The sequence below is a fragment of the Bombina bombina genome, chromosome 6, assembly GCF_027579735.1.
Source record: "Bombina bombina isolate aBomBom1 chromosome 6, aBomBom1.pri, whole genome shotgun sequence".
In the NCBI taxonomy this organism is placed as follows: domain Eukaryota; kingdom Metazoa; phylum Chordata; class Amphibia; order Anura; family Bombinatoridae; genus Bombina; species Bombina bombina.
In genome coordinates, this window is record NC_069504.1 from 177315953 (window position 1) to 177338660 (window position 22708).

The 22708-nt window shown below is 38.4% G+C and overlaps 1 protein-coding gene across 1 annotated transcript in view; it reads right to left on the minus strand.

Annotated features, from left to right (window-relative positions):
• LOC128664358 (ankyrin repeat domain-containing protein 26-like) overlaps positions 1-22708 on the minus strand; it is a 418274-nt gene that overhangs the window by 58762 nt on the left and 336804 nt on the right. The window contains exon 34 of the mRNA XM_053719196.1: positions 7083-7373. Coding sequence (XP_053575171.1) covers positions 7083-7373 — 291 coding nt within the window. The remainder of the gene's footprint in view (positions 1-7082; positions 7374-22708) is intronic.

The window sequence follows — 22708 nt, forward strand, 5'->3', positions numbered from 1 at the left end:
TTTATTTGACTGTTTGTACTTTGACCACGCTGGATTTGGTCTCCATGCAGGTCTTTGGCTTCTGGGAAGCGCTGGATCTTGTTCTGGCGAGAGGGACAAAAACGTCCCCTAGACTTGCCCTTAGGTCTAGCCTTGTTATCCAGAGTCAAAAAGGCACCATTACCCCCTGTCACTGTGGAAATAATAGAGTCCAAACCAGGGCTGAAAAGTTTTTTTTCCTTAAAGGCTAAGGATAAAAGTCTAGACTTAGAAACCATGTCTGCATACCAAGACTTCAGCCAAAGAGCCCTTCTGGCTAAGACTGCAAAAGCAGTATTTTTAGCATTTATGCAAATAATCTGAACAAATGTGTCACAGATGAAAGAATTTGCAGACTTCATGAATTTAATATGCTCCTTCAGGGATGATTCCTCAAAGACTAATTCTGAAAGAGTCACACCAAAAAGCTGCCGCACCCGCAACAGCTTGAACACTTACAGCCAGTTGAAACAGGAGACCTCCCTGTAAAAGGGCCTTTCTCAGATAACCTTCTAGTTTTCTTTCCATAGGATTCCTTAAAAGTGGTAATGTCCTCTAAAGGAATTGTAGTTCCCTTGGCTAGAGTAGAAATAGCCACATCTACCTTGGAAATAGCTCCCCATCATTCCAGATTGGCCTCTGAAACTTGAAAAAGCTTTTTAAAATTGTGAGAAGAGAAGAAAGGATCTCCCGGCTTATCCCACTTCTTTGATAAAATCTTAGATACCAGAGCAGGGGCAGAAAAAGTCTCAGGTGCCTTAGATTTGGGTATAAATATAATGTCTAGCTTCTGGACTGGTTTGACTTCAGCAGGTTTAGTGTCCTGAACCTCTAAGGTTCTTAAAATCTCCTTAAGGAAGGATCTTAAGTAATCCATAATTAACTGAAAGTTGATGTCCTCAGTCTCCTTGTCTGATTCTGGAGAGGAATCTTCTGATAAAACTTCTCCATCAGATGCTGAAGAAGTCTTAATCAGATCAGATTCCTGGGAATGTCTAATAATTGAAGGGATAAAAACGGTGCTGCCCTTAAAAGAAGAGCTAGAAGTATGTTTTCTCTTAAGCTTGTGCTTACTTGCAGGGGGCATAGCCACAATAGACTCAGTAATCACCAAATGCAATTGAGCTTTAAACTGTGGTGCAAACTCTGTTACCCCACCTTGAGTAATATACACCGGGAGAGGATCTGCCTTAAGGGATGGGCCTGGATCTTGAGAATGGTTGTGTAGAACTGATTCTAGTGAGAAAGAGAAAGCGCAATTCCGTTTCAGATAATTTATTGGTAAAAAGTTCACAATATCAAATGCTTACTTACACATTAATAAGCATAGATGTACTCAGGAACCACCTCCGGCAGATAGTGCAGCCACAGATGCAAGTAAACAGGAAAACCAGTAACTTCCCACTGGAAACAACGTACAGCATATCCACTGAGTGTCCCTGTATCAGCGTCCAGAAGTACCAGCATCAGAATCCTGTTAAGGCAACAACTAATCAGAGACCAGAAGTGCGTCACCTAGTACGTTCCCCTCGGCACCTCTACGTGTTTCATTCGACTGCGGTCAAACTTCTTCAAGGAGGATTTGAAATTGCAGATGTTTATTATTCGATGTGTGTACCTTTTAAATGTGTCCGCTTAAAGTGAGTGTCCAATCACCATCCAGAATGGAAGTCAATTAGTGATTGATCAATAGTTGCCTAGGCAACCTATGCACACTCCTCTAACCAGTTACAGAGCCTCCAATAACAAATAACATACTACACCTGTTAAATAACTGGTTAAATAGAACTGATGCCAAGCTTGAGCAACAAAGTTGTATAGTAGTATCAAGTGTAACTAAGCCCCTGTTAAAAAGAGAACAGTGTGGAGTTAAGTGAGGTGAAAATTTCTCAAAAATCATGCGCACTAGCAACAACAGAATAAATATGAGCCTAATGTAAAAATAAACATATCTCTGCTCTGGGGTATGTGTCTTACCCCCTCCTGTAACCTGCGTCCCGTCAGCGTGAAGGGAGCCACAAAACAATCACAACATCTCCTGGATGCAACCTCACCAGAAGAGGACGGAGCCTGAGAGCTTTCCAAGCTAACCTCTTTGCCGTGAAAGAGGGCTCCATCTACCTAATCCGCCACAATAGTAAAGTGGCGGTCCAATGTGGCGCCCTATAAACCTCAGCGCTCCATGCAGGGCAATAAAGAAACAGAACGTTGAGGATAGTGATACCACCGGCCATCCTGAAAACTATGTGTCCTATGAGTTCCAGCGCTTCATGTCAAAATAAATCAACCAGAGTGCTGAGAGATCAATAAAGCCAGGAAGACGATTTAAAAGGCCATACCCCTACTAGGAACCAGCCTGAATTTGTGATAGTCTGCCCTCCCACTCCCCATACACACCAGTCTGTGCCATAGGGAGTATGTAACAGTCTGACCCTTGTTTTGGATGCCCCAAAAATGACACCATCAGAATAGGGGTTTAACCTGCTGTATGCAGGATTCAAGTGTCCCCAGCACTTACTAAGTGCATTCTAGGGATAGAAGTGGAGCCCAGGGTCAGGTACTTATCCCCAATCCAGTTCCACTCCTCAAAACATCTTTCATGTAAAATCTGTCCAGATCTGTAACAAACAGATAAAGGACAGATATAAGAAGGGTGTACAGTCTGGCCACAATAGGAGGCTAAGGTACTACCTTGCGACAACCGTGGCTAACTTGTGACTCAACTCCAACAAGGAGAAGAACAATGTACAAGCAGTACTCTCCTAATTCCTTCTCTTCCAGGAACTATCCTCCTGAAGTAATAGAATTCTGAAAGTCTTCCTATATTTCAGCAGCATCTCTATCCATGCCTTCTCCTTGACGAGGCAAAGAAATACTCGGCTAGATTACGAGTTTGGCGTTAGCCTTAAAAAGCAGCGTTAAGGGGTCCTAACGCTGCTTTTTAACGCCTGCTGGTATTACGAGTCAGGCAGGTACAGGTGTACCGCTCACTTTTTTCCCGCGATTTTAGCATAACGCAAATCCCCTTACGTCAATTGCGTATCCTATCTTTTTAATGGGATTTGCCTAACGCCGGTATTACGATCGCTTGAAAAAGTGAGCGGTACACCCTCTACCTCCAAGACTCCTACCACATTTAAAAGTCAGTAGTTAAGAGTTTTATGGGCTAACGCCGGAACATAAAGCTCTTAATTAAAGTGCTAAAAAGTACACTAACACCCATAAACTACCTATTAACCCGTAAACCGAGGCCCCCCCACATCGCAAACACTATAATAAAAATGTTTAACCCCTAATCTGCCGACCGGACATCGCCGCCACTTTAATAAATGTATCAACCCCTAAACTTCCGCACTCCCGCCTCGCAAACACTAGTTAAATTTTATTAACCCCTTATCTGCTGGCCCTAACATCGCCGAAACCTACCTACATTTATTAACCCCTAATCTGCCGCCCCCAACGTCGCAGACACTATACTAAATTTATTAACCCCTAAACCTAAGTCTAACCCTAACCCCACCCTAACTTAAATATAATTTAAATAAAATGAAATAAAATTACTAAAATCAAATACATTATTCCTATTTAAAACTAAATACTTACCTATAAAATAAACCATAAGATAGCTACAATATAACTAATAATTACATTGTTGCCATCTTAGGGTTTATTTTTATTTTACAGGCAACTTTGTATTTATTTTAACTAGGTACAATAGTTATTAAATAGTTATTAACTATTTAATAACTACCTAGTTAAAATAAATTTACCTGTAAAATAAACCCTAACCTAAGTTACAATTACACCTAACACTACTCTATAATTAAATGAATTACCTTAACTAACTACAATTAATTACAATTAAATTAAATAAACTAAATTATGAAGAAAAAAACCCCCCACTAAATTACAGAAAATAAAAAAGAAATTACAATTTTTAAACTAATTACACCTAATCTAAGCCCCCTAATAAAATAAAAAAGCCCCCCAAAATAATAAAATTCCCTATCCTATACTAAATTACAAATAGCCCTTAAAATCAGCCAATAGAATGCGAGGTCAATCCTATTGGCTGATTGGATCAGCCAATCGGATTAAACTTCAATCCGATTGGCTGATTGCATCAGCCGATAGGATTTTTCCTACCTTAATTCTGTTTGGCTGATAGGATTATATCAGCCAATCGGAGTTCAAGGGACGCCATCTTGGATGACGTCACTTAAAGGAACCTTCATTTAGTTGTCGGCCGTCGTTTGAAGAGGATGCTCCGCGTCGGATGTCTTGAAGATGGACCCGCTCCGGAAGGATGAAGATAGAAGATGCCGCCTGGATAAAGACTTCTGCCGTCTGGAAGACCTCTTATGCCTCGATCGGATGAAGACTTCTGCCCCTCTGGAGGACCACTTGTGCCCGGCTGGGTGAAGACGGCTCAAGGTAAAGTGATCTTCAGGGAGTTAGTGTTAGGTTTTTTTAAGGGGGGATTGGGTGGGTTTTAGAGTAGGGTTGGGTGTGTTGGGTGTGTGGGTGGTGGGTTATAATGTTGGGGTGGGGGTATTGTATTTTTTTTTACAGGTGAAAGAGCTGATTACTTTGGGGCAATGCCCCGCAAAAGGCCCTTTTAAGGGCTATTTGTAATTTAGTATAGGGTAGGGAATTTTATTATTTTGGGGGGCTTTTTTATTTTATTAGGGGGCTTAGATTAGGTGTAATTAGTTTAAAAAAATTTAATTTCTTTTTTATTTTCTGTAATTTAATGGGGTTTTTTTCCCGTAATTTAGTTTATTTAATTTAATTGTAATTAATTGTAGTTAGTTTAGATAGCTACAATATAACTAATAATTACATTGTAGCCATCTCAGGGTTTATTTTTATTTTACAGGCAAGTTTGTATTTATTTTAACTAGGTACAATAGTTACTAAATAGTTATTAACTATTTAATAACCACCTAGTTAAAATAAAGACCAATTTACCTGTAAAATAAACCCTAACCTAAGTTACAATTACACCTAACACTACTCTATAATTAAATTAATTACCTAAACTAACTACAATTAATTACAATTAAATTAAAAAAAATACAATACCCCCACCCCAACATTATAACCCACCACCCACACACCCAACACACCCAACCCTACTCTAAAACCCACCCAATCCCCCCTTAAAAAAACCTAATACTAACTCCCTGAAGATCACTTTACCTTGAGCCGTCTTCACCCAGCCGGGCACAAGTGGTCCTCCAGAGGGGCAGAAGTCTTCATCCGATCGAGGCATAAGAGGTCTTCCAGACGGCAGAAGTCTTTATCCAGGCGGCATCTTCTATCTTCATCCTTCCGGAGCGGGTCCATCTTCAAGACATCCGACGCGGAGCATCCTCTTCAAACGACGGCCGACAACTAAATGAAGGTTCCTTTAAGTGACGTCATCCAAGATGGCGTCCCTTGAACTCCGATTGGCTGATAGAATCCTATCAGCCAATCAGAATTAAGGTAGGAAAAATCCTATTGGCTGATGCAATCAGCCAATCGGATTGAAGTTTAATCCGATTGGCTGATCCAATCAGCCAATAGGATTGACCTCGCATTCTATTGGCTGATTTTAAGGGCTATTTGTAATTTAGTATAGGATAGGGAATTTTATTATTTTGGGGGGCTTTTTTATTTTATTAGGGGGCTTAGATTAGGTGTAATTAGTTTAAAAAAATTTAATTTCTTTTTTATTTTCTGTAATTTAATGGGGTTTTTTTCCCGTAATTTAGTTTATTTAATTTAATTGTAATTAATTGTAGTTAGTTTAGGTAATTAATTTAATTATAGAGTAGTGTTAGGTGTAATTGTAACTTAGGTTAGGGTTTATTTTACAGGTAAATTGGTCTTTATTTTAACTAGGTGGTTATTAAATAGTTAATAACTATTTAGTAACTATTGTACCTAGTTAAAATAAATACAAACTTGCCTGTAAAATAAAAATAAACCCTGAGATGGCTACAATGTAATTATTAGTTATATTGTAGCTATCTTAGGGTTTATTTTATAGGTAAGTATTTAGTTTTAAATAGGAATAATTTAGTTAATACTAGTAAATTTATTTAGATGTATTTAAATTATATTTAATTTAGGGGGGTGTTAGGGTTAGATTTAGGTTTAGGGGTTAATAACTTTATTATAGTGGTGGCGACGTTGGCGGCAGCAGATTAGGGGTTAATAAATTTAATATAGTTGCGTCGACGTTGGGGGCGGCAGATTAGGGGTTAATAACTATAATGTAGGTGTTGGCGATGTTAGGGGCAGCAGATTAGGGGTTCATAGGTATAATGTAGGTGGCGGCGGTGTCCGGAGCGGCAGATTAGGGGTTAATAATATAATGCAGGTGGCGACGATGTCGGGGACGGCAGATTAGGGGTTAATAAGTGTAAGATTAGGGGTATTTAGACTCGGGGTTCATGTTAGGGTGTTAGGTGCAGACATACAATTTATTTTCCCATAGGAAACAATGGGGCTGGGTTGGGAGCTGAACGCTGCTTTTTGGTGTTAGGTTTTTTTCTAGCCAATTCTGCCCCATTGTTTCCTATGGGGAAATTGTGCACGAGCACGCTCAGCCAGCTTACCGCTACCGTAAGCAGTGTTGGTATTACAGTGAGATTTGGAGCTAAATTTTGCTCAGCGCTCACTTTTTAGAGGCCAACGCCGGGTTTAAAAAAACTCGTAATACCAGCGTTGTTTGTAGGTTTGCGGTGATCTGGAACTGAGCGTTAGCACCGCACGGCTTTACCGACAAAACTCGTAATCTAGCCGACTGGAAGAAAGTGGAAGTAGGAGCAATATTTAAAATTCTGGTATAGGGTGTCTTTGCCGCCTCCTGGTGGCCAGGTGATGTAATCCCAAGAGGTAAGGATCGTGGATTCTTACTACCATTAGAAAGAAAAAGGTAAGCATCATAAACAGAAAGAAGGAGCCAGAAGACTTCAAAGAAATTCTATCGACTCCAAATGGAAGTTGAACTACCAAACAAATATAAAGTATATCATTGAAAACAAGTAAAATAAAACATAAAAAGTAAATACCTGAAGGAATAAATTAACCTCTTCAAGTTTCTGGCATAATTCTTGTCTTGCCCTCTCTTCTATTTCTCTTTTGTATTTTTCCATGAGACTTTGATCAGCTTTGTTTGACTCAACTTGTCTCTTTAGATCAGCTACTTCTGCTTCCAAGAGTCTGCTGCTTTTTTCTTGCTGATTATGATGCTTCTGAAAATTCTTCAACGAATACACTTCTTCACGTAGTTCTCTGTTTGTTGATTCCAATTGTCTGTATTTTAATGATTCTCTATCCAGCTGTAAGGAAAGTTCTTTATTCTGTACAAATACATTTGCAGAAACAACTTAAATTAACCTTCATGTAGCATGAACATGACAACACTACAAAAAAAGGGCTACTGCAAACTTGTAATACCTTTTTCCTTTTCTCAACATATTTACAATGATTTCTAATATATATATCACAACTGAAATGGACATCATTTGACTAAACTGTTCATTTGAGGCTCCAAAATATTCTTCTAGAATAAATCACAGCTGAAATGGACATAATTGGACCAAACGGTTCATTTGAGGCTCCAAAAAGTATTTGGACCTTTTTTGATATATAAAGTTATATATAACTTTTAAATCCTTCTATGGACACAAGAACATAATTTATACTTTCTTTCCTATGGCATAGATAGTCCATGATTCATTCCAATTGCTAGTTGGATATTCAACTCCTGGCAAGCAGGAGGAGGCAAAGAGCACCCCAGCAAAACTGTTAAGTGTCACTTCCCTTACCCATAACCCTCAGTCATTCTCTTTGCCTCTGTCAAGGGAGGATGTGCGAAGACAGTGTCTGAAAAGATAATAATAATAATAATAACTAGTATTTATATAGCGCCTTTCTCCCAGTGGGACTCAAAGTGCTTTTTAAGCGCTCGCTCTCGGAATTAACCAAATCGGCAGCTGAATAGTAATAGTTGTTATTATTACCCAATTTAATGGTACTCATTTTATTGACCTCGGAAGGATGAAGGGCTGAGTCGGCCCTGCCGGGATTTGAACCTGTGACCTTGGATCTTTCAAACAGGCTTTTTTTGTAGTCAGGGTGTTTACCAACTGAGCTGTAATCCTTTTATGGGTACTTTTCCCAGCAAGCAAGGATTGGGGTTATGCTGTGTCCATGTCAATCTCTTTAGTAAGAGTAATGGTGGCTATTAACAGTTAGAAAGTGGCGAGGTTGTCTTTGCTTTATTTCTAACATTATTGCTACCCCTTTATAGAAAGCCAGGGTTGGTTACTCTGTTCTTTCTTGTATCTTGTATTCTTGTATCTTCAGGTCCCTGTCAGCGACCAGATAAGGCTGACACACTTGGAGCTGCTGTGACTGCTCAACAGCAGAAGACCCTGGAGGGTAAGTCCTTTCATATTTATTTCTACAGGACAAGATATCATGGGAAAGGAGATGATCAGGGACCTAGTGGGACCTGCTTCCCTCACGAAGGGTTCCATTTTTATTTAATACATATCTTAGGTAAGGATATATTGCGGCTGAGCAGCTACAAAAGGGAATTTTGCCGCTCCCATAGCAGGGTATTTCTATTGCTAACCCTGGTTTAGGGTATGTGGGGATTAGGTATTAGGGTAATACTTTCTCTCACATTTCATTTCCCTACTCAGTTGGTTTTTACGGACCCTTATAGTGTTTGGACATATTTATAGCATATTCCCTCTGTCGCTTATTTTGTGAGGGATTAGACTTGGATGGCGCAGTATGTTTTTCATGCCTGTTTTTGTTACAAGGGTTACGGCAGTAAGTACTAGGCTGTTGTTCCATTATTGCTTATTCCTTTGTGACACAGCTTCCAGGTCTGACAGTGGAATCTGGCAGCGGAATTAAGGTCGGACTTGCCTTTTGTCACAAAGGGTGTTTTTTTACTTAGAAGAGTCCTGAGTTCAGGCCGTTATAACTGTTAGTTTGTTTCCCTTCCTCTGCTAACCCAGATCATAGCAGTGTGAGGTATTTCACTAATCCTCTAAGGAAGTTTTATTAAGCACTGGTTTGTGTAATTCACTTTCGGCTAATAAGAACCACCATTGTGAGCGGAAATTATAGCGCTGATAAATGAGTCAGGCTCTGCCAAAAGATGTTATCACATCAGCTTGTCAAGTATATCAAGACAGTCTGATACGTGTGATTTCTATCAGAGCATTTTACCTCAATGGCAGTTAAATTGAGTGTGTTGAGAGGCAGTTTCGTGGGCGGGGCCTGTTTTCAATGCCGATGTTCAGCATAAAATCTCGCTTACATATCCCCTCTCTTCCTTTTTACCCTCCTTTTAATACTGAGGCAGGCTGGGGTTTCATAATGTAGTAGGAATTATGTGTTTTAGCGTCTTCCGAGTCAATGTCTGTTGTGCTTCCACTATTATTTATGCAAGTCATAGTGTGTTACCTTGGTGGCAGTTTATGGTATATTCAATATGATTATTGGGAATAATCCTAATTCAAAACAACAGCTGTCAATATATATTCAGTTTAATCATCCTTCATATTAATACTGAGATATTTATATTTGTAGAGGAGCTTCCTTGCAAAGATTTTGCATTATTAATACAAAGATACCACTTGCGCTACAAATATTTAAAAATGTAGACCTTGCACCACAATCAGTAAGGACCCTAAAACCTAAAAGGCTAGTCTAAAAGAAATATTGTAATATTGTAAGAATACTATTAAAAATTATATTTCTCAGTATATCAATGGATAAATCGATAAATTTATTATATGTATGAAAAAGGATCACATAAAAGAATCTTTTCACATAAAAGAATATTGTCTCAATTTAAGCAGCAACATAAAGGATATATCACACACACACACACACACACACACACAAGGGAAGCTTCAATTTCAACTAAGCAATAGCAACATACGGGTTACAAAAGACTTAAAAAAAGAACAATACTGTGCACAAATACTATTCAAAAATACTATTCAAAGTCTGCTGCAGACAGAGTAAGATTGTCAAAAATACTTGATCAAAGTTAATTTCCAGGCAAAAAAGACTTGATCAAAGTAAATTTCCAGGCAAAAAACATAATTTATGTAAGAACTTACCTGATAAATTCATTTCTTTCATATTAGCAAGAGTCCATGAGCTAGTGACGTATGGGATATACATTCCTACCAGGAGGGGCAAAGTTTCCCAAACCTCAAAATGCCTATAAATACACCCCTCACCACACCCACAATTCAGTTTAACGAATAGCCAAGAAGTGGGGTGATAAAAAAGTGCGAAAGCATATAAAATAAGGAATTGGAATAATTGTGCTTTATACAAAATCATAACCACCACAAAAAAAGGGCGGGCCTCATGGACTCTTGCTAATATGAAAGAAATGAATTTATCAGGTAAGTTCTTACATAAATTATGTTTTCTTTCATGTAATTAGCAAGAGTCCATGAGCTAGTGACGTATGGGATAATGACTACCCAAGATGTGGATCTTTCCACACAAGAGTCACTAGAGAGGGAGGGATAAAATAAAGACAGCCAATTCCTGCTGAAAATAATCCACACCCAAAATAAAGTTTAACGAAAAACATAAGCAGAAGATTCAAACTGAAACCGCTGCCTGAAGTACTTTTCTACCAAAAACTGCTTCAGAAGAAGAAAATACATCAAAATGGTAGAATTTAGTAAAAGTATGCAAAGAGGACCAAGTTGCTGCTTTGCAGATCTGGTCAACCGAAGCTTCATTCCTAAACGCCCAGGAAGTAGAAACTGACCTAGTAGAATGAGCTGTAATCCTATGAGGCGGAGTTTTACCCGACTCAACATAGGCAAGATGAATTAAAGATTTCAACCAAGATGCCAAAGAAATGGCAGAAGCTTTCTGGCCTTTTCTAGAACCGGAAAAGATAACAAATAGACTAGAAGTCTTACGGAAAGATTTCGTAGCTTCAACATAATATTTCAAAGCTCTAACAACATCCAAAGAATGCAACGATTTCTCCTTAGAATTCTTAGGATTAGGACATAATGAAGGAACCACAATTTCCCTACTAATGTTGTTGGAATTCACAACTTTAGGTAAAAATTCAAAAGAAGTTCGCAACACCGCCTTATCCTGATGAAAAATCAGAAAAGGAGACTCACAAGAAAGAGCAGATAATTCAGAAACTCTTCTGGCAGAAGAGATGGCCAAAAGGAACAAAACTTTCCAAGAAAGTAATTTAATGTCCAATGAATGCATAGGTTCAAACGGAGAAGCTTGAAGAGCTCCCAGAACCAAATTCAAACTCCAAGGAGGAGAAATTGACTTAATGACAGGTTTTATACGTACCAAAGCTTGTACAAAACAATGAATATCAGGAAGAATAGCAATCTTTCTATGAAAAAGAACTGAAAGAGCAGAGATTTGTCCTTTCAAAGAACTTGCGGACAAACCCTTATCTAAACCATCCTGAAGAAACTGTAAAATTCTCGGTATTCTAAAAGAATGCCAAGAAAAATGATGAGAAAGACACCAAGAAATATAAGTCTTCCAGACTCTATAATATATCTCTCGAGATACAGATTTACGAGCCTGTAACATAGTATTAATGACAGAGTCAGAGAAACCTCTTTGACCAAGAATCAAGCGTTCAATCTCCATACCTTTAAATTTAAGGATTTCAGATCCTGATGGAAAAAGGGACCTTGTGACAGAAGGTCTGGTCTTAACGGAAGAGTCCACGGTTGGCAAGAGGCCATCCGGACAAGATCCGCATACCAAAACCTGTGAGGCCATGCCGGAGCTACCAGCAGAACAAACGAGCATTCCTTCAGAATCTTGGAGATTACTCTTGGAAGAAGAACTAGAGGCGGAAAGATATAGGCAGGATGATACTTCCAAGGAAGTGATAATGCATCCACTGCCTCCGCCTGAGGATCCCGGGATATGGACAGATACCTGGGAAGTTTCTTGTTTAGATGGGACGCCATCAGATCTATTTCTGGAAGTTCCCACATTTGAACAATCTGAAGAAATACCTCTGGGTGAAGAGACCATTCGCCCGGATGCAACGTTTGGCGACTGAGATAATCCGCTTCCCAATTGTCTATACCTGGGATATGAACCGCAGAGATTAGACAGGAGCTGGATTCCGCCCAAACCAAAATTCGAGATACTTCTTTCATAGCCAGAGGACTGTGAGTCCCTCCTTGATGATTGATGTATGCCACAGTTGTGACATTGTCTGTCTGAAAACAAATGAACGATTCTCTCTTCAGAAGAGGCCAAAACTGAAGAGCTCTGAAAATTGCACGGAGTTCCAAAATATTGATCGGAAATCTCACCTCCTGAGATTCCCAAACTCCTTGTGCTGTCAGAGATCCCCACACAGCTCCCCAACCCGAGAGACTTGCATCTGTTGAAATTACAGTCCAGGTCGGAAGCACAAAAGAAGCCCCCTGAATTAAACGATGGTGATCTGTCCACCATGTTAGAGAGTGTCGAACAATCGGTTTTAAAGATATTGTTTGAGATATCTTCGTGTAATCCTTGCACCATTGCTTCAGCATACAGAGCTGAAGAGGTCGCATGTGAAAACGAGCAAAGGGGATCGCGTCCGATGCAGCAGTCATAAGACCTAGAATTTCCATGCATAAGGCTACCGAAGGGAATGATTGTGACTGAAGGTTTCGACAAGCTGCAATCAATTTTAGACGTCTCTTGTCTGTTAAAGACAGAGTCATGGACACTGAATCCATCTGGAAACCCAGAAAGGTTACCCTTGTCTGAGGAATCAAAGAACTTTTTGGTAAATTGATCCTCCAACCATGATCTTGAAGAAACAACACAAGTCGATTCGTATGAGATTCTGCTAAATGTAAAGACTGAGCAAGTACCAAGATATCGTCCAAATAAGGAAATACCACAATACCCTGTTCTCTGATTACAGACAGAAGGGCACCGAGAACCTTTGAAAAAATTCTTGGAGCTGTAGCTAGGCCAAACGGCAGAGCCACAAACTGGTAATGCTTATCCAGAAAAGAGAATCTCAGGAACTGATAATGATCTGGATGAATCGGAATATGCAGATATGCATCCTGTAAATCTATTGTGGACATATAATTCCCTTGCTGAACAAAAGGCAAGATAGTCCTTACAGTTACCATTTTGAACGTTGGTATTCGTACATAACGATTCAATAATTTTAGATCCAGAACTGGTCTGAAGGAGTTCTCCTTCTTTGGTACAATGAAGAGATTTGAATAAAACCCCATCCCCTGTTCCAGAACTGGAACTGGCATAATTACTCCAGTCAACTCTAGATCTGAAACACATTTCAGAAATGCTTGAGCTTTTACTGGATTTACTGGGACACGGGAAAGAAAAAATCTCTTTGCAGGAGGTCTCATCTTGAAACCAATCCTGTACCCTTTCGAAACAATGTTCTCAATCCAAAGATTGTGAACAGAATTGATCCAAATTTCTTTGAAAAAACGTAACCTGCCCCCTACCAGCTGAGCTGGAATGAGGGCCGCACCTTCATGTGGACTTAGAAGCAGGCTTTGCCTTTCTAGCTGGCTTGGATTTATTCCAGACTGGAGATGGTTTCCAAACTGAAACTGCTCCTGAGGATGAAGGATCAGGCTTTTGTTCTTTGTTGAAACGAAAGGAACGAAAACGATTATTAGCCCTACTTTTACCTTTAGATTTTTTATCCTGTGGTAAAAAAGTTCCTTTCCCACCAGTAACAGTTGAAATGATGGAATCCAACTGAGAACCAAATAATTTGTTACCCTGGAAAGAAATAGAAAGTAAAGTTGATTTAGAAGCCATATCAGCATTCCAAGTTTTAAGCCATAAAGCTCTTCTAGCTAAAATAGCTAGAGACATAAACCTGACATCAACTCTGATAATATCAAAAATGGCATCACAGATAAAATTATTAGCATGCTGTAGAAGAATAATAATATCATGAGAATCACGATGTGTTACTTGTTGCGCTAAAGTTTCCAACCAAAAAGTTGAAGCTGCAGCAACATCAGCCAAAGATATAGCAGGTCTAAGAAGATTACCTGAACACAGATAAGCTTTTCTTAGAAAGGACTCAATTTTCCTATCTAGAGGATCCTTAAACGAAGTACCATCTGACGTAGGAATAGTAGTACGTTTAGCAAGGGTAGAAATAGCCCCATCAACTTTAGGGATTTTGTCCCAAAATTCCAATCTGTCAGACGGCACAGGATATAAATGCTTAAAACGTTTAGAAGGAGTAAATGAATTACCCAATTTATCCCATTCTTTGGAAATTACTGCAGAAATAGCATTAGGAACAGGAAAAACTTCTGGAATAACCACAGGAGCTTTAAATACCTTATCCAAACGTTTAGAATTAGTATCAGGAGGACCAGAATCCTCTATTTCTAAAGCAATTAGTACTTCTTTAAGTAAAGAACGAATAAATTCCATTTTAAATAAATATGAAGATTTATCAGCATCAACCTCAGAGACAGAATCCTCTGAACCAGAGGAGTCATCAGAATCAGAATGATGATGTTCATTTAAAAATTCATCTGTAGGGAGAGAAGTTTTAAAAGATTTTTTACGTTTACTAGAAGGAGAAATAACAGACATAGCCTTCTTTATGGATTCAGAAACAAAATCTCTTATATTATCAGGAACATTCTGCACCTTAGATGTTGAAGGAACTGCAACAGGCAATGGTACTTTACTAAAGGAAATATTATCTGCTTTAACAAGTTTGTCATGACAATCAATACAAACAACAGCTGGAGAAATGGCTACCAAAAGTTTACAGCAGATGCACTTAGCTTTGGTAGATTCAGTACTTGACAGCGATTTTCCTGTAGTATCTTCTGACTCAGATGCAACGTGAGACATCTTGCAATATGTAAGAGAAAAAACAACATATATATAAAGCAAAATTGATCAAATTCCTTAAATGACAGTTTCAGGAATGGGAAAAAATGCCAAGAACAAGCCTCTAGCAACCAGAAGCAATAAAAAATGAGACTTAAATAATTGAGGAGACTAAAGCGACGCCCATATTATTTGGCGCCTAAATGCTTTTGGCGCCAAAATGACGCCATATCCGGAACGCCGACATTTTTGATGCGAAATAACGTCAAAAAATGACGTAACTTCCGGCGACACGTATGACGCCGGAAACGGAAATAGAATTTTGCGCCAAAAAAGTCAGCGCCAAAAATGACGTAATAAAAAGAGGCATTTTCAGCCCCCGCGAGCCTAATAGCCCACCGGGAAGAGTCAAATTTTTGAAGGTAAGAAAAAATGAATAAATCAAAAAAATGCATTATCCCAAATATGAAACTGACTGTCTGAAAATAAGGAAAGTTGAACATTCTGAGTCAAGGCAAATAAATGTTTGAATACATATATTTAGAACTTTATAAACAAAGTGCCCAACCATAGCTTGGAGTGTCACAGAAAATAAGACTTACTTACCCCAGGACACTCATCTACATATAGCAGATAGCCAAACCAGTACTGAAACGAGAATCAGCAGAGGTAATGGTATATATAAGAGTATATCGTCGATCTGAAAAGGGAGGTAAGAGATGAATCTCTACGACCGATAACAGAGAACCTATGAAATAGACCCCGTAGAAGGAGATCACTGCATTCAAATAGGCAATACTCTTCTCACATCCCTCTGACATTCACTGCACGCTGAGAGGAAAACCGGGCTCCAACTTGCTGCGGAGCGCATATCAACGTAGAATCTAGCACAAACTTACTTCACCACCTCCATCGGAGGCAAAGTTTGTAAAACTGAATTGTGGGTGTGGTGAGGGGTGTATTTATAGGCATTTTGAGGTTTGGGAAACTTTGTCCCTCCTGGTAGGAATGTATATCCCATACGTCACTAGCTCATGGACTCTTGCTAATTACATGAAAGAAAAGAAGATCGGATAGATTCCAATCCACGATATAACACTGATCAGTGAACTGTGTTCACTGTGTTCACAGCAAAGGATGATTTGTAATCCAAAAGTTTTTGGTTCAAAGTTATTTTAACTGCAATGAACGGAACAGTTATAGGTACCTTGGATTAAAACTCAGGAGCTCCGAGTATTGAATCTCCTGAACGGGTGGATATACCACTGTGGAACAGCTCTGGGATCCTGCTGGTGTGTGCAACGAGAGAAAGCCGTCGAGCTCCGCTCCCCCTGCACTTCCTGGAATCCGCCCTCAGCTGTATCAAACAATCTCCTAGGTATGGTGTCTCTCACTGGACACAAAGAAGGTGTAAAGTAGATCCGGCAACGCGTTTCAGCTCACACTGAGCCTTTGTCAAGCCTGATCTATCCATTGCCATCCTGCTCATTAAATACTCGTAAAGATCCGTTAAAGAGACAAGCACTATATGTGCATCACTATCTTCATAATCCTAACATCATTTTATATATATTCATGTAGTCTCTGTCAATTGAAAAATTGCTATAAATTTATGTTCATACTTAAACATATATATTAAATCACTGTGTGGAAAATGGTTATGCTATATAATAAAATAAAAACATCCATACAAAAATACCATACTTGTATGGTCAAAGATTAAAATCCAGTAACATCAAATCTATGTATTTCTAAAAAAAATAATAATAACAACAACACATTAACAAATAATTAATAATTAGCAGCACAAACTGATAAAATTACACAAAAAATAATCACTAAAAACTATTTAAGAAGGGCACTTGAAAAAAATACAGATAGTTACATTCAAAATATTATAAACAACTTTGTGAAGCACATTTTCTAAAATATTTTTAATATTTTCCCTAAAGGATAATTACCTCAGGAAGCAAGCTAAATCCATTTCTAAATTGAGTCCACTAGGGGTCAGAATATCAAAGGTAAAAATCCATTTGGATTCTAATTGTAAAAGACTTTTCTCATTATCTCCCTCCCTACCCTTAATTTAGCTATTCCTGTATAGTTAACATGTTTTAAATTACCCCCATTACACATTTTAAAGTGTTTGGAACTAGTAGGTCCTTGTTTCTTTCTTTATCTGCATTTACAATGGATGAATTCTCTCTCTAAGGGGTCTGGTCGATTCACCTACATATTGAATTCCACACACCAGCAGGATCCCAGAGCTGTTCCTCTGTGGTAGATCCACTAGTTCAGGAGATTCAATACTCGGGGGGTCCTGAGTTCTAATCCAAGGTACCTATAACTGTTCCGTTCATTGCAGTTAAAGGGACATGAAACCCACATTTTTTCTTTCATGATTTAGAAAGAGCATGCAATTTTAAACAACTTTCTAATTTGCTTCTATTATCTAATTTGCTTCATTCTCTTGATATCCTTTGCTGAAAAGCATATCTAGATAGGCTCAGATGTTGCTGATTGGTGGCTGCACATAAATGCCTCATGTGATTGGCTAACCCATGTGCATTGCTATTTCTTCAACAAAGGATATCTAATGAATGAAGCTAATTAAATAATAGAAGTACATTTGAAAGTTGTTTAAAATAATATTATCTATCTGGATAATGAAATAAAAAAATTGGGTTTAATGTTCCTTTAAAATAAGCTTGAAACAAAAACTTTTGGATTACAAATCATCCTTTGCTGTGAACACAGTTCACTGATCAGTGTTATATCATGGATTGGAATCTATCTGATCTTCTTTTTTGCCTGGAAATTATCTTTGATCAAGTATTTTTGACGATCTTACTCTGTCTGCAGCAGAGTTTGAATAGTATTTTTGAGTAGTATTTGTGCACAGTATTGTTCTGTTTTTAAGTCTTTTGTAACCTGTATGTTGCTATTGCTTAGTTGAAATTGAAGCATCCCTTGTGTGTGATATATCCTTTATGTTGCAGCTTAAATTGAGACAATATTCTTTTATGTGAAAAGATTCTTTTATGTGACCCTTTTTTATATATATAATAAATGTATCGATTTATCCATTGATATACTGAGATATATAATTTTTAATAGTATTCTTACAATATTACAATATTGCTTTTAAAGATTTAGCATTATGCAATATTTAATAATATGTTTTCCTATTTTTTTTAGTAGGAACTCTGTATTTTCCTTCTCTCATTTTGAAGTGAATATTTTTGGTCTGTCTCGTCATATATGTTTGAGGAATTTATATTACATCACTCTCTCTCTGTTATAAGCTGAGGTTATTCCTCATGTCTGGGACATGTTTATAATCCTTCTTTTGTTTAACGATTCAGATGTTTTTTGTCATTGACTCTGTGCATGGCTGGTGGCGCATCGTGCCTAAAGTAAAGGGCACTATATCCACCCTAGCCGAGAGACTGTCTATTCCCCTAGAGGATAGTTCTTTTTTCAAGGATTCTTCGCATAAGTAATGGATACTTAAGAAAGAGGTTTCCACATCAGGATTTTCGATGGCTACCAGTGGCCAGCAAGATTTGCTGGGCCCAATAACAGCCTCTTATTGGTACGACTCCTTATCCGACCTAATTTTCGGAAGAGATTTCCATATGAGATTCTAGATATAGGAGCTAGGATCTAAAGCTGGCTATTATTTTATCTGTGATGCCAGCTACTTGCACCCTGAAGGGTGTTCGCATTTTTGCGGTTATAGGCATAATATCTGCTTAACGTTGTCTGCTTTGTATTTCAAATACGTTTTAGGGTTTATTATCATTTTCATGTTTTATCCCTTTTTTTCTGCTGCAGCTGAAATCACATATACTGAAATTGTGATAAGCAGTACATATTATTTACTCATGTACTTATTTAGTGCGTTGTTGGGAAGATTTAGCTTTCTCATGTTTTTATCGTTGGCTTATTGTATCCGGTTTTTGTACATATTTATTATGTTTTTAAGGCAAGTTGACGTCCTCATGTCCTATCCCTGCCTTGTTGCAGTATAAGCGTTCCTGATATCGTTATTCGCAGTATATCTGCTTATTTCTTTCTTTTACTGTATTTATTAATGGTGCTTTATTGAATCTTAGCACTTAAATGTTTTTTATCTCTCTGTCTTCAGTAGAGAGTTATAGTTGAGATTATTATAAGCTCTATTCCTGCATATTTTATCCTTCCTTTTGTACATGTTATGGTGTACTTTTAGGGATGGTTAGCTTTTGCATGTTTTCTACATATTTTTTTCTGTAGAACTATATTCTGGAGAATTGTCTGCTTATCCTATGATTTTTATCCTATTCATGCTAAATGCAGTTTTAGGGATTTTAACATTTCATGTTTTTATTTCCCCTTTTTTACATACAATCTGTTATTTCAGATACATTCTTATTGCTGGGCAATAAATCTGCTTATTTCCTTTATGGGGACAGTTTTCTTTACAAATTTGTTTGCTATCGGGAAGACAGATGTGGCATAGTGGTTTCTTACACCGCTCCCGAATCTGAAGGTTGTGGTTTTGAACCCAGGTAAAGCTACTACTTTCTTATCTGGGGTTTGCTTCTTTTGTCAGCTTGCATTTTTAAACAGAAGTTAAGTAATCATGGAAATTACAACATTCTGCATATCTTATTCTTAAGTGTTTCTCATACCACAATGGTTATGGTAACTACTTAACCCCTTAATGACAACTGACGTACCAGGTACGTCATGCATTAACAAGCAGTTAATGACAATGGACGTACCTGGTACGTCAGTTGTCTAACAGAGTGCTGGAAGCAATCGCAAATGCTTCCAGCAGCCTCTGAGGAGGCATCCTGCAATACCACTTTACAAGCCCCCGATGCAGAGAGAGCCACTCTGTGGCCCTCTCTGCACCGGTAGCGATAGTGCCGGGTGTGAGGGTGCGCGTGCACGATGCGCACGTGTGCACGTGAGCATGCATGTGCGCGTGCACGCGTGCACGTGCACCCATTAGCCACACTGACACCAATGAATGATGCAGAAAGGGGAAAAAAAAGGGATTTTTTTTAAAAAAAAAATATAAAAGGATCTGGGAGGGGGTGGGGGTATTGTGGGGGGCTGCTACACTACAGAAATAGTTTTTTAAGTAAAAATAAAATAAAAATACTTTTTGGGGGTTTTTTGGGGCCAAACTGGGTACTGGCAGACAGCTGCCAGTACCCAAGATGGTGGTAATTAGGTAGGGGAGAGGGTTAGAGAGCTGGAGGGGGGATCAGGGAGGTTGGGGCTAAGGCAGGGGTCCATCACAGCTAAAATACTTTATAATTTTTATTTAAAAAAAAAAAAAAAAACCTCTTATATTTAGTACTGGCAGACTTTCTGCCAGTACTTAAGATGGAGGGAACAATTGTGGGGTGGGGGAGGGAAGAGAGCTGTTTGGGAGGGATCAGGGGGTGGGATGTGTCAGGTGGGAGGCTGATCTCTAAAATTAACCCTGCAAGCTCCCTACAAGCTACCTAATTTAACCCCTTCACTGCTGGGCATAATTAACGTGTGGTGCGCAGCAGCATTTAGCGGCCTTCTAATTACCAAAAAGCAACGCCAAAGCCATATAAGTCTGCTATTTCTGAACAAAGGGGATCCCAGAGAAGCTTTTACAACAATTTCTGCCATAATTGCACAAGCTGTTTGTAAATAATTTCAGTGAGAAACCTAAAATTGTGAAAAATGTAAAGTTTTTTTTTTTTATTTGCTCGCATTTGGCGGTGAAATGGTGGCATAAAATATACCAAAATGGGCCTAGATCAATACTTGGGGTTGTCTACTACACTACACTAAAGCTAAAATTAACCCTACAAGCTCCCTACAAGCTCCCTAATTAACCCCTTCACTCCTGGGCATAAAACACGTGTGGTGCGCAGCGGCATTTAGCGGCCTTCTAATTACCAAAAAGCAACCCAAAAGCCATATAAGTCTGCTATTTCTGAAAAAAGGGGATCCCAGAGAAGCATTTACAACCATTTGTGCCATAATTGCAGAAGCTGTTTGTAAATAATTTCAGTGGGAAACCTAAAGTTTGTGACAAATTTTGTGAAAAAGTGAACTTTTTTTTTTTTTTGATCGCATTTGGCGGTGAAATGGTGGCATGAAATATACCAAAATGGGCCTAGATCAATACTTTGGGTTGTCTTCTAAAAAAAAATATATACATGTCAAGGGATATTCAGGTATTCCTGACAGATATCAGGGTTCCAATGTAACTAGCGCTAATTTTGAAAAAAAGTGGTTTGGAAATAGCGAAGTGCTACTTGTATTTATTGCCCCATAAATTGAAAAAAAAGCAAAGAACGTGTAAACATTGGGTATTTCTAAACTCAGGACAAAATTTAGAAACTATTTAGCATGGGTGTTTTTTGGTGATTGTAGATGTGTAACATATTTTGGGGGTCAAAGTTAGAAAAAGTGTGTTTTTTTTCCATTTTTTCCTCATATTTTATTAATTTTTTTTTTAGTAAATTATAAGACATGATGAAAATAATGGTATCTTTAGAAAGTCCATTTAATGGCGAGAAAAACGGTATATAATATGTGTGGGTACAGTAAATGAGTAAGAGGGAAATTACAGCTAAACACAAACACTGCAGAAATGTAAAAATAGCCATTGTCATTAAGGGTAAGAAAATTGAAAAATGGTCCGGTCATTAAGGGGTTAAAGGGCCACTAAACCCAAAATCTTTCTTTCATCATTCAGATAGAGAATAGAATTTTAAACAACATTACAATTTACTTCCATTATTTATTTTGCTTCATTTTTTAGATATCCTTAGTTGAAGAAAAAGCAATGCATATGGTGAGCCAATCACACGAGGCTTCTATGTGCAGCAACCAATCAGCAGCTACTGAGCATATCTAGATATGCTTTTCAGCAAAGAATATCAAGAGAATAAAACAAAATAGATAATATAAGTAAATTAGAAAGATGTTTAAAATTGCATTCTCTTTCTAAATCATAAAAGAAAAAATGTGTGTGTCATGTCCCTTTAAGAGCTCAGAGTTGTTAGTTCAATAGAGCATGGTCTTTATCACTCCTTTTATATCTCTATGTTTATCCTTCTTTTGGTCTACATGGTAGACGACCAATCCCAATACGACTTTATCCATCAGTCCTGGTGTCATGTATTTGTAGGCATTATCTTAAATTCTCAGATCAGGTGCAGAGTATTTATCCTTGATTGACTGTAGGGCTGGTTCCCTTTTCCTCTCTGTCCTGGTGGCTCTTTTAGGTTTCCCTGTCTCAGGCTCATGCTCTTGAGACCTTTCTGGTAGTTGGTTACCCCAGATACCAATCTTTTGGTTGGGTAGCAGTTTGAGGTCCATTAAGGAATCTGTACTCAGTCAGATTCTATCGGAGTACATTTTTTCTGGTGGCATGAGGCAGGTGCATAGTATCCTTAGCAATGACGAGGTAAACTGCATTTTTTGATGAGCGGAATCTCTCACTTCCTTGTTTATGCGATTTTGTCCCAGGTATGGACAACTGGGAGGCTCATATCTGATCTGGCAGACGTACTCCTAGGGGAGTCCTCTTCATCAGAGGTATTCTCAATGATAATTTTCAGGTGGGGATCCGGAGATAGTTCTGATGACGTCTCATCTATTCATCTAACTTGTTTGGATCCAGTGTTTAGTGATTGCAAGCAATTCAGGGACACTCTAGCTTTTGCTTGGGGTTGGTCTGATCTCCTTTTTTCTTCTGTTTGTCTTTCTTCCTCGGGTGTCTACCCGTATCAGGAGCAGGCTT